At 37.9% G+C, this 11,889-nt stretch overlaps 1 protein-coding gene across 2 annotated transcripts; it reads left to right on the top strand.

The window, feature by feature from the left end:
* The first annotated feature begins 4,500 nt into the window (after positions 1-4,500).
* Positions 4,501-10,530, top strand: tdh (L-threonine dehydrogenase). Of its 2 annotated transcripts, none has more exons than XM_044106538.1 (9): positions 4,501-4,656; positions 5,985-6,179; positions 6,545-6,587; positions 6,727-6,797; positions 7,093-7,242; positions 7,485-7,657; positions 7,779-7,869; positions 9,124-9,393; positions 9,532-10,530. In XM_044106538.1, the coding sequence occupies exons 2-9, from the start codon at positions 5,993-5,995 to the stop codon at positions 9,669-9,671; spliced, it is 1,125 nt and encodes a 374-aa protein (XP_043962473.1). In that variant the 5' UTR covers positions 4,501-4,656; positions 5,985-5,992; the 3' UTR covers positions 9,672-10,530. The 2 variants fall into 2 exon arrangements, with proteins under 2 accessions (XP_043962473.1, XP_043962472.1); XM_044106537.1 differs by lacking the exon at positions 4,501-4,656 and adding an exon at positions 5,717-5,762.
* The last annotated feature ends 1,359 nt before the right edge of the window (positions 10,531-11,889 follow it).

Genomic DNA, 11,889 nt, shown 5'->3' with positions numbered 1-11,889 from the left:
ACCTATAAAAAAAACAAAAAAAAAAAACAACAACAACAAAAAAAAAACAACAACCAATACAAGGAAGTTCAGAACCCCAAAAGTAGACACCAAAACATTCAAAACCCCAAAAGTAAATACCAAAAGGTTCAAAGCTTATAACGTCAATTCACAACAATGTTGCTGCATGACATTTAAAAAAAGTCATTTCAATTTAGTCAGATTACAATTGATCCGGGTTATCAATTCATTAGGTTCACTTAATTATAAAGTAGTTTAAAATGTTTGTAACAAGTAAAATCCAAAGGATTGTATGGAGTTATTACTTGTGGCATTCACTCCCCCTGACCAGCAGGGGGCGACAGGAAAGCGCTTGTGTTGAGTTGTTGAGTTTACAGCAGTCCCTCATACAGGGCATGCATGTTGTGACAGTGGAGAGGAAGAACTCCCCTCTAACAGGAGCAAACCAAGAGCAGAACCAGAACCGGGCTCAGTACCAGCAACCATCTGCCATGACCCACTGGAGGTGAGAGAAGACAGAGCAGAGGCACAACAACAGGTCAGCTGATCAGGAGAACTATTCATGTTCATGGAAATAAAAAGGAGAAGGAGAACGATTAGGTGATGACAGCATCATGTCAGCCAATGCCCTTTTCCAGGAAGCAACCACAGCTAATCAACACCAGACCTGGTGTAGTTTCTGTGGAGAGAAAAATAACTGAGAAAACAAAAAGCTTAGTTTCTAACTAAACTTTTTACTTAGAAAAGTTTTTAGAAACTTTTCTGGAGATGAAGTTTGACATCTGATAAACATTGCCAATAATGTTAAACATCGAGGATAACGTTAAGCATTCTTGATTAAATAAAAAATGAGGGACAATGTTAAATATCCTGGATATTGAATTCTAAACGGGCTGCACAGTGGCGCAGCAAACTCCATGCAGAAATCCTTCTTGCAGCAAGAAGGATTTCTGCATGGAGTTTGTATGTTCTCCCTGTGCATGCGTGGGTTCTCTCCGGGTTCTCCGGCTTCCTCCCACAGTCCAAAAACATGACTGTCAGGTTAATTGGTCTCTCTAAATTCTCCCTTGGTGTGAGTGTGTGTGTGAATGGTTGTGCGTCCTGTATGTCTCTGTGTTGCCCTGCGACAGAGTGGCGACCTGTCCAGGGTGAACCCCGCCTCTCGCCCAGAACGTAGCTTGAGATCAGCACCAGCAACCCTCCCAACCCCACTAGGGACAAGGGTGAACAGAAAATAGATGGATTTCAACGGTGGTTTGTCACTTCCAAACTTCCTGCTGTATTATTGGGCGGCCCATATCCACAAAATTTCATTTTGGTTTGGATCCCTGAACTTCCCATGGTGCAAGTTGGAAGCACAATCATGCTCTCAATCCTCACTAATTGCTCTTCTCACTTCTCCCATTACATCCAACCCCTCTGGCTTTACGAACAATCCAGTAGTTCGCTCTGTCTTAAAAGGTTGGTGCCAGTTTAGGAGGCATTTCAAACTTAACTCAGCATCTACACTTGCTCCTTTAATGAGGAACCACTTGTTTCAACCAGCACTCACAGATCCCGCCTTTTTGTCATGGGATAATAAAGGGCTGTCATGTTTCAAGGATTTTTACAAAGAAGGTATTTTTCGCAGCTTTACAGACCTTGCATCAGAATTTAATCTCCCCCCTTCCCATCTATTCCGGTACTTTCAAATCAGACACTGCGCCAGGGCTCTGTTTCCCGGTTTTCCCTCTAGGCCACCAAACCTGTACTGGGAGTTGTTCCTGAGTTGGGACCCTCTTCAAAGGTCATATATCTCTAAAGTTTATAATGAAATTCTGTCTTTTAATTCTTCACCCATTACTAAGATTTAGGCTGCTTGGGAACTCGAACTTGGTCTAAATTTGGGAGACGATTGGTGGAATAATGCTCTTAAAAAAATTCATTCAAGCTCAATCTGTGCTCGACTTTCTCTTATTCAGTTTAAAGTTCTCTTCAGGGTTCATCTCTCTAAAAATCGATTGTCGCAATTTTTCTCAGTTTCTGACATTTGTGAGAAATGTCGTGCGCCTACCTGTAATCTAACTCACATGTTTTATTCCTGTTCATCACTTCATAGTTTTTGGCAGACCTACTTTGTTACTATGTCAAAGATACTTTCAGTGGATATTAAACCTTCTCCCCATGTTGCCATATTTGGGCTTCCAGTTAACTACAAACAGTTCACTTCCAATCAATTGGACGTCTTAGCATTTACTTCCTTATTGGCAAGACGCCGTCTTCTTTTCCACTGGAAATTAACTAAACCACCCTCTAGCAATCAGTGGCTAAAAGACACCATGTCTTTTCTAAAACTGGAGAGAATTAGATATTCAGTGAAAGGCAACTCAGCCAAATTTTATAACTTATGGCGCCCTTTCATGACATTCTTTCACTCTCTTCAGTCTCTTCCCCCGGATTGAGTGCTACACCCCATCCCACCCCTTTTTCTTTATTTTTTTTACTAGGTTTGTTCTTGTGTCTTGTTCACTTATGAAAAAGAAAAATACTCATAGGAGGTAAATTGTATGCCTTTTGTCAGTTAGGTACTTTCTACCTCTTCTATTTCTGTAACCTGTTTGTTTCTATCGACGCCATAAAGAAGATGTGTATCACGGCATACTTTGTTAAGAGTAAAGATTTTGCCTGTAATGTCTCTTTCCCTTCTAATAAAAATATATATATAAAAAAAGAAAATAGATGGATGGATAATCTTCAACTGCTTGTTGAAAATTTTTTTGTTTAAATTCTAAACATCTGAGACAAAGTTAAACATCCCAGATGGCATTAATCAGCCATGATAACACTGAATGTTAAACATTAGACATAATGATAACCATTGGTGGCTAAAGCTTAACTTTGGAGATAATGTTAAACTTTGTAGATAAACACTGAGGGCAACTTTATTTTCACACAATTTAATTGGATTTCAAGTCTGCAAATGTTGGAACCTTAAAGTGTTTTTAATTTTAAAAAAATCTACTCACGTTTAGTAACAGAGCTAATCTTTCCTTTACAATTCTGAAATTAGGTAATTAAATTATAGTATTGTAGAGATCCATACTAACTAGGGAAAATTGGCCGTTTATCCCACAGTGTAATGGTTAAACATAATTTAAGAATAATTTATCTGTGCACATTGACAAGAAGTTGGCAATTATTCTATGTCGATTGTTATTTAAATCGTCATTATTACTATTATGTATCCATAGATTTTTCTCACCTTATGAGTTAGTTTGTAACTATTTTGTCTATGTAATATAGTGTATTTGTTGGCTCATTAGCACAGTATATCGAATAGGAACATGAATATTATAACATGGTTTTAATTACAAGTTTTTGATAATTAGGGCATTGTAATTGGGTCATTAAATTGAGATAAATGATAGGATTAAATAAGTGTTCTTCCTACTCCTTTTCAAACAGAAAAGTAGTGGTAAGCTAACTATTTTGTTCTTAGTTCTGTATGCATGGTATTTTCTGCCCTGCAAATTGCCTGTTTTTAAATACCTATTTGAGATAAATCAAATATTTGTTACTTTGAGTCAGCTAGAAGCACTTACTGCTATAACTGTATGCTAGAAGTCAGCTAAGGTGAAATTATTTGCTTGTTCCAGGTTGTAAATATTTATTTTGAAGCAGGTCAAAGAGAATTCAGTGCTGTAACGGCTGTTAATTAATGGAGATGCTCATTGTTGCTCTCATATCTTGTCTATCAACAATCGTCCTTAATAATAATAATAATAAAAAAAAAACCCCGCAAAACAACAGATTAATAATTTGTGTGCATGTTGGTAGCGATATTTTGTGAGATATTGAAGTCGTTTAAATACACGGTAATTGTTTATATTAAGCACATCCCTTCATTTGAGTTGCACTGTGACCTGTGCAATCCGGTGGATACATTGTGGCTACGCTGCATTTGTGAACAGACTGCCATACAACGTAGGCTATTAATGCGCAAGAAAGAACTTGCGCTGATCTGTATTGTAGATGTCTGAGTTTAAATGAATTTCAATAAAAACCTTTCACCCGTCTGAAACAGATACCTCTGTATTTAAAATATGTTTTAAAAGGTAGAATATTTTCATAAAAGGATTAGTACAAAGATCTGCGATAGCTTTTCATTTTAAACGGATAGAATATTCCGAGGAAGGAAGTGATATTTTTGTGTATTTGTCGTGTATAAATTCAATACTATGCTAAGCATAACTCCTAAGCTTCCACTTAAGTCTCGTCACTCAAAGAAAGTTATCCAGCGATTATATTTAACATCAACGCAACCTGCTATAGTTTTCGGTTTGTAAACATCACGGTAAAAGTTTTAGACGCGTGGCACCGCTACAGTAGGAAAATCTGATGAGGTTGCACAGCTAGTCAGAACACCGCACCTCCGAGCCTCGACCAATCGGAGTCAAACCCGGGCGGGCCCCCTGGAAGCAGATGGACGCTGATACATATATAGAAGAAGGCGAGGCTGATGCAACACCGAGCGGAGATAACACCCGAGCATCACGTCAGCGCGCAGGAGGAGCAACTCAAAGCAGGAAACCGCATCACTTATCTCGCTGTCTTTTAAAACCTGGTCAGTCATTTTTGTTTCTTCTGTTTTTTCCTTCCCATCGATTCTCATAACTGGTGAGCATTTTTTATTTATTTATTTTTGTCCATTCAAGCTGCATTTCTCCGTTTAATTTTAATTTATGCAGGTATTTCAAAGAATTGTACGAATTAGCATATTCTCTACCACGTGTGCTTTTTATCACAATAAGGTAAGCGTGCTCCCTCTAGGCTACATATTTGTTTTCTTAAATGTTAAAAATAAATAAAACATAATCTTATTGGGGAAAAGCCTATCAGCCTAACAGAAGGTTTAAGATGACTCAGACATCTTCACCCGGCTTTTCGGCCTGCTTTTTATATTCATTGAGAAAAGGAAGAAAATAATTTAAAATATTGTAACCCGCTATATCTAATTAAACGCTGAATATTGTGATACATAATGTTTTAAAACTATAAGTAAGGTAGCGAACGTTTATTAAACATATCAAAATGAGGCGGAGGAGGAGGTCTCGGGTATTACACAATTGGCTCTCGTGATGTCTACGTAAATTCCTGTGAACCTTACTGGAACTTGCGTGAAGAAAGTTGAAGAGCGAGTAAAAATATCTTGTTATCAGTAGTGTTATTCCTTGGAAGGTTGGGTTTTTTCATCTTTATTTGTGTCCTGTATTAGAGAGGCCCTTGTTTCGCTTTGAGGTGCTCAAGACAGAGTAGTTTAAGTGATTCCTAATGCGTTCCAAAAATATTTCTAAATCCGGTCATTGAGGTCGCCAACTTGTTCTTGGCACCGTTTTCCTCTGTCTCTGTATGTCGCTGTACGCCCTCTCTCTCTGATTGGCTCTTTCTGAAGGCAGGACAGTATAAATACTCTCAAGTTACATGCTTTCCAACTTTTTGGAAGCCCCCAGTTAGCACCCTGAAGTAAGTTCACGTCTGTCACGTCAAGGATGCGTTGCGCAAAAGTCGGGTCGATTAAATAAATGCAGAAACACAGGCTTGCAATGGCTTACACCATGAGCCATGATCATTACATAAAATATCTGATGAATAAAAATTTTATAAAAAAATAAAGGAAGGGGGGGGGGGGGGGGGGAAGAAAGAAATAGGAAAGTTTAAGAGTGAAAGAAGTTTTCAACCCAGCTGTTGCTACATGCTGCTGGTCAGCTGGCTGACAAGAAATGGTAAATAAAATTCAGGTATTTTGACGTTTTTGCTTTCTTAGGTCTATGATTGTGACAGAAATAAGCCAATCTACCCTATAGTTAGCATTATAACGGCAAAAAAGAATCAATTATTTCAGTTTCAATGCAGATCATGTTATCAATTTTTACTTCACTCTGGTATTTTACTGAAGGCAATCTTCTGTAAAAGTCTTATACCTATTTTTTTTTTTTATTCCACAGGTACCAACATGCCTGTTATTAGGAATCTCACCAAGGTAGCCAAGCAAGCCCTGCTGAGCACCCCGGGGTGCAGCTGCCAGCCCCTGACGGTGGCTGTGCGTACCATCAGCTTCTCTCCCCGGCAGGTTACATCGGATGCAAGCTTCCACTCTGTGTCTTTTTCAGAAACAGATCACCCCAAGGTGCTAATCACAGGTATGGGGCATCTCATTTAGACAGAATGTTGCTCTGTAATGTAAAGCATCACAATGACTTCCTGAAAAACAGTCTCCTTTTATTGCTCCTCAGTTAAGATGAGATTTATGAATGTAACATGTGAGCTCGAACAAGCTGTGCTCTGAAGGGACCTAAACAGTGGTGGGATTTGTAAGGGGTTTGGCAAAGAAAGCTGGAAGCAGCTTCTGTTTAAGCACAAAGAGTTGAAGTCAAGTGCAGCAGGAGGGTTTTCTTATGGCCCTCTTTTGCAGTTGCTTAAATCTCCATGGAAATAGGCGCTGGAGATCATTAGCTGCACCTCATTGTCTCAGTGCCATGTCCTCACATGACTGCATCATTTGCAGGTGGCCTTGGGCAACTTGGAGTCGGGCTGGCCAAACTTCTGAGGTCAGAATTCTCATTCGTTTTACCAATCAAACTCTGCAAATTGTTTCACAACTAGCTTCATGTGTTATGCAAAATGTAACAAAACAGTGCACCCGTTAGTAATGAATTTTATCTCTCCTAACTCTTAACTCCCTTGCAGGAAGAGATTTGGCAAGAACAATGTCATTCTGTCTGACATCAGGAAACCTCCCAATAATGTGTTTCACAGCGGTGAGTAAGCTTCAACTGTTTAACAGAGATGTTATTTCCTTAGTGTTTGGTCAATAGATAACTTCATGGTTCAACAAAAGTTCCTTGAGTGAGTGTGTGACTAATGCTGAAAACTTGAAAAAAGTCCTTTATTTCACAACATTTATCTTTGCAATCATTACAACAGGCTGTTGGCTTCCTTTAAAATGTTCTCATGTAGAAATGTTAAAACATTAAAAGCTCTTATATGAAAATCAGTGAGCGTAATCAATTATTGAATTAACATTGACTTTTTACATTAATCTGCCACCATCAGGTCCCTTTATCTACTCAGACATCCTAGACTACAAGAACTTAAGAGAAATTGTGGTGAACAACCGCATCACTTGGCTGGTTCACTACAGCGCCCTCCTCAGTGCAGTCGGAGAGGCTAACGTGGCCTTGGCACGCTCTGTGAATATCACTGGTGAGTAAACTAACATAACATACTTAGATGTGGTAGCTAAAAAGAAAAACTTTACTTTTCCAAACCCAATGAGGATTAACTATAATGCTATAAGATTAGAAGCAGGACATTTGAACCCAAAATATTGTACAAGTTAAATTGCTGAAAATACACACAATCCACTTTCTTGAAACATAATTTTAGAATGAATTAAAATGACTTCATTTCAAATAATGATGGCATTCTCAAATTTTCCTATTTAGGGCTTCACAATATCCTGGACATTGCTGCAGAGCATGGCTTGCGGCTGTTTGTCCCAAGCACCATCGGAGCTTTTGGTCCCTCTTCGCCCCGTAACCCAACGCCAGATCTGTGTGTGCAGAGACCTCGCACTATCTATGGGGTGTCTAAAGTTCATGCAGAGTTAATGGGAGAGGTGGGTGCTTTATTCCATATATCTGTTGCCAAATTATCATCAAATTATAATGTAATTTTCTACCAATTCTAAACTTATTGAAGTGAGCATTTTCTAATACACCTGTTTTTTGTCTTTTTAGTATTACCATCACCGCTATGGCCTGGACTTCCGGTGTCTCCGTTACCCAGGAATCATCTCTGCAGACTCCATGCCAGGAGGTGGCACAACAGGTAGGAATGATGAATGAATCTAAAATTAACTATGGGAGTTCCTTAATGTCATTATTTATCTCATCATTTGTTTTTTCGTAAAACAAAAACAAAAAGCTTTAAGCTCTACAAGGAGCTTAAAGAGATTTAAGCTCTTTTTGAGGCTTCATAAAAAACTTAGTTTTTTGGAATGGGTTGAAGAATATAGAATGATGATCATTTTTAGATAATAAATTTGCTTGTTTAGTTCCTCTATAATTCCTATTCCATGTGCCAAAGATTCATTGGGCAACATATCAGCACAATCCTGTTGCTCTATTAATGTAGCTGGAGAATGTTTGAGATGTAATGAAAGTTGTCCGCATATGTTATTAGATCCAACCCAGTCAGATTACCATCACAAGCTGTTGGGGAAAAGCACCGTGGGGCATGTACCAAACGTGACACCAACACGTGGAGCTGTCACAAGGCTAATAAAAAAAAAGTACATCTGACATTAGGGCCAATGTTTGTTTTGAATGGTTTTTATTGGTAACAAGTTAACATTTTAAATTGGATTTCAGAGTTTAAAAGAAGTGGCATGGATATTATATTAAAAAGTAGTAATTACAAATGCTTCATCTTCTGGGTTTTGCTAGATAAATCAATATGCAGATGACATGCCTGTATACTTGAAAAAAAAAATCATGTAAATTTGTGGTAGAAGTCTATAGCTAATGAGTGAATTATTATTCAAAGTAGTGGAACTAATGTTTTGGACAAAATTAAAGTGTCTCCTAGTGGGTGTACAAAGGGATTTTTTGTTTTTTGTCAGTGTACCAGATAAACTTTATTGACCGCATGTAAGCAACCCTAGTTGGTGGCAGACAAAATGACATTTGGAAATGTGTTTAACATACTTCATGTTATTAAAACATCACTGGGAAGTGAAGCATGAGATGAATAATGACCTCAGCGAGTGTAATACCGTTCACATTTAATGAGGTCTATTTCTGTATTCTAGTCCTTGTCATGTTGCAAACTTCGTAGGCAGCCAAATTCAGAGTTATTGCATTTTTATGGCTGTAATAATTTTCTTCTATCCTTGTCTGCATATTTCTTTTCACACAAATAGACAGCCACCTCAACCAAACTCTTTCTGTCAGCAACTGGAGCATTTATTTGTAAAGTGTCTTGCACTTTAATTTCTTACATGTTATTTCAAGATGACTAACATCGGAACTGCTAATATAATAATGAAAACAACAATAATGATTTTATTTTGTTCTTGTCCAGACTATGCAGTTCAGATTTTTCATGATGCAATCAAGACTGGCAAGTTTGAGTGCAACTTGAGGCCTGACTCGCGGCTACCCATGATGTACATCGACGACTGCCTACGCGCCACCCTGGAGGTGTTGGAGGCACCTGCTGACTCTTTGAGCATGAGGACATACAATATCAACGCCATGAGTTTCACACCTGAGGAACTGGCCCAGGAGCTCAGGAAGCAGATGCCGGAGCTGGAGGTCACATACAACATCGACCCAGTGCGACAGGCAATTGGTAAGAATCTTTAAACTAACATATTTTAGGAATTTTTGTGCAGATAGTGATGTTTTTTTGTCCTTTTGGTAAGAATGGATGCTTGTGTTCAAAACTCATCAACAAATTTTCTGTTTTATCAAAATCCTTTTTTTGCAGCTGATAGCTGGCCCATGGACTTTGATGACTCCAACGCACGGAAGGACTGGGGATGGAAACACGACTACGATCTCCCAGAGCTGGTCCAGACAATGCTTAACTACTTAGGAGTGGAAACGTGCATGGCTCATGCCAATTGAGATGCCCCATTAAAGTATATATATTTTTGTATATAATGTAAAATATTTACCCAAGAGAATAGAGAAACTTTGTCTGTACATAATTGTTCTCTCAATTCTCTGAGCAAAAAACAGAAGCAAAGGGCTGTGCTTGTCTTCTACATGGTTACCATCTCTACAGAATGTAAAGGTGCAGTACAAGAGAAAGATAACTTTCTGTTGAACATCTTGTTTGCTCGCCTTTCCCTTTTACTTCTTGAACATTTGGGTTACAAGTGAAAGGGTGGAGAGTCTGTCAGGTTGAACCGCTTGATCAGTAGAAATCAATTACTAGGAGATTGACCTGCATCTGGAGGGAGTTGCACATCATTTTTGCAACATTTTCTTATAATGATTTTCAAAAATGCTGATTGTACTATTTTTTTTTTTTCCTGGATCAGGGTTTTTGTTTTTCAGGAATTAAAATTAGGAATCCAAGTTGTATTTTTGATTGTACTGTATGTGAGGTGACTGAAGGTAAAGATCCGGGGAAATGATTATCTGATACTACTCCGTAATTAGTGTATTTTTCATATTCTGTTATTTATTCTTTCCCCGTTAAATGTTTGGAAGCTCTATTGCCCCAAATCATTTGATGCTCTGTTATGTGTTTCTCTTCAGTTTTTGTTATTTAATGTTTTTTTTCACCAGCGCTTACATTATTTTGACAAAAAAAGAAAAAAAAAAGAAAATGGTTAATGTGACTCCACATGGCACATTCATGCTTGGGAATAATTAGGTAGTGTCTGCAAAAGAGATTACTTATTTCTGTGTGTATGTGAGAAATTCTGTCAGTTCTTTCAGCCAGGAAAGAAATTTCACAATAAATATTTTCCATATATCTTCTTGTGTATGTGTAATTTTCTTTGGGGAGGAAGGTCATGTGAAAAAATTTGTCAGAAGAACAACTTAGTCGCACACTACATAAATAGCTAATCTTTGCAATTTCCCTCAAGTCATGTGCCCAACATACCAAATACAGTGGCTGACAACTAACACTCCAAATACACCTGCAGTATGGCATAACATTATGGTACCCAGGTCACACGGAAGGGATTCTTTTCTTCAATATGAATAGAGACGTTGGTCATAATTGAGCTAAAAACAAGATAATACTGAAATGAAATCCCTGTTAAAGACTGAGAATAGTCTTGTGATTTGTGCTGAGGTTCAAACAGTTACCCTAATCTGCCAGAGCTGAAATTAACTGGAGTCATTTTAACACATTTGTATGTTAGAATGACTTAATTAATGGCCAAACTCAAATTAAACAAAGGATTTGTGGCAAGATTTGAAAAACTAATGTCCACAGATACACCTTACGTAAACTAGTCTTGAACTGTTTTGCTGTTTTTAAATAAATAATTTGGGTATGTAAAATAAGTGTAGAAATAAAAAAATATAAATATTAAAAAAACAATCAACATTTTCCTGTCACTTCACCAGGAAAGTTGATAAATATCAAAGGATGTAAATACTTCTGCAAGAAACTGTATTCCTCACAGGCTGTACCATTATGTGCACACATTCTGTTCTTACTTACTGGCTAAAGTTTGTGTGGTCAAGGAAGCAAAATACACCCACATGCAAATGTAGATTTGTTTGTTTTCAATGGAAATGTGAGTCAGCCTGAGGGAATTGCATTTAAAGTTTTCTGAGACAAAGCATAGCAAACAAGGAAACTTTTTAAAATTTATTTTGTGGCTTAACCTGTTGAAACTTAGTTATGTAAGGTGTCTCTGAGAAGTATGCACACATACTTGGAACCTAGCTTCACACTGAGCTCCTCCTTGTTCCCTGTGGGCCTGGTATTTTGTTTGTGCATTGTTTAATAAAATTCCCACAGAGTGCTGCAGATTATGTTTTACTGCAGCCAAAAGTAAAGGACAGGAACACCATAACAGCTGACGTTCTCTGTGGGGTCCTGTCGCCATTGCAACGACAACTGTCTCTTACCCCACACATTCATGTAGGGGTGATTTACTGGAAAGTGTAACACTTACAGTTAGAGTGACCAGTCTGCTGAGTCATTCAGGCTAGCATGACTGTGATACTTTTTTCTCTTAGACTGAACATCACAAATATTTTATCAATATATGCAACTTCCTGACTGTATATCTAAATAATTAAATCTCACACTGGTGCACTTGACAGTCTTGGTGTATGAAGACAACAGCATTAACCAGTCAAGCCTGTGTTA

Source organism: Gambusia affinis, linkage group LG22, assembly GCF_019740435.1.
Source record: "Gambusia affinis linkage group LG22, SWU_Gaff_1.0, whole genome shotgun sequence".
Classification (NCBI taxonomy): domain Eukaryota; kingdom Metazoa; phylum Chordata; class Actinopteri; order Cyprinodontiformes; family Poeciliidae; genus Gambusia; species Gambusia affinis.
The sequence above is the reverse complement of the archived record's forward strand: the minus strand, read 5'-3'. Positions and strand labels throughout refer to the sequence as shown.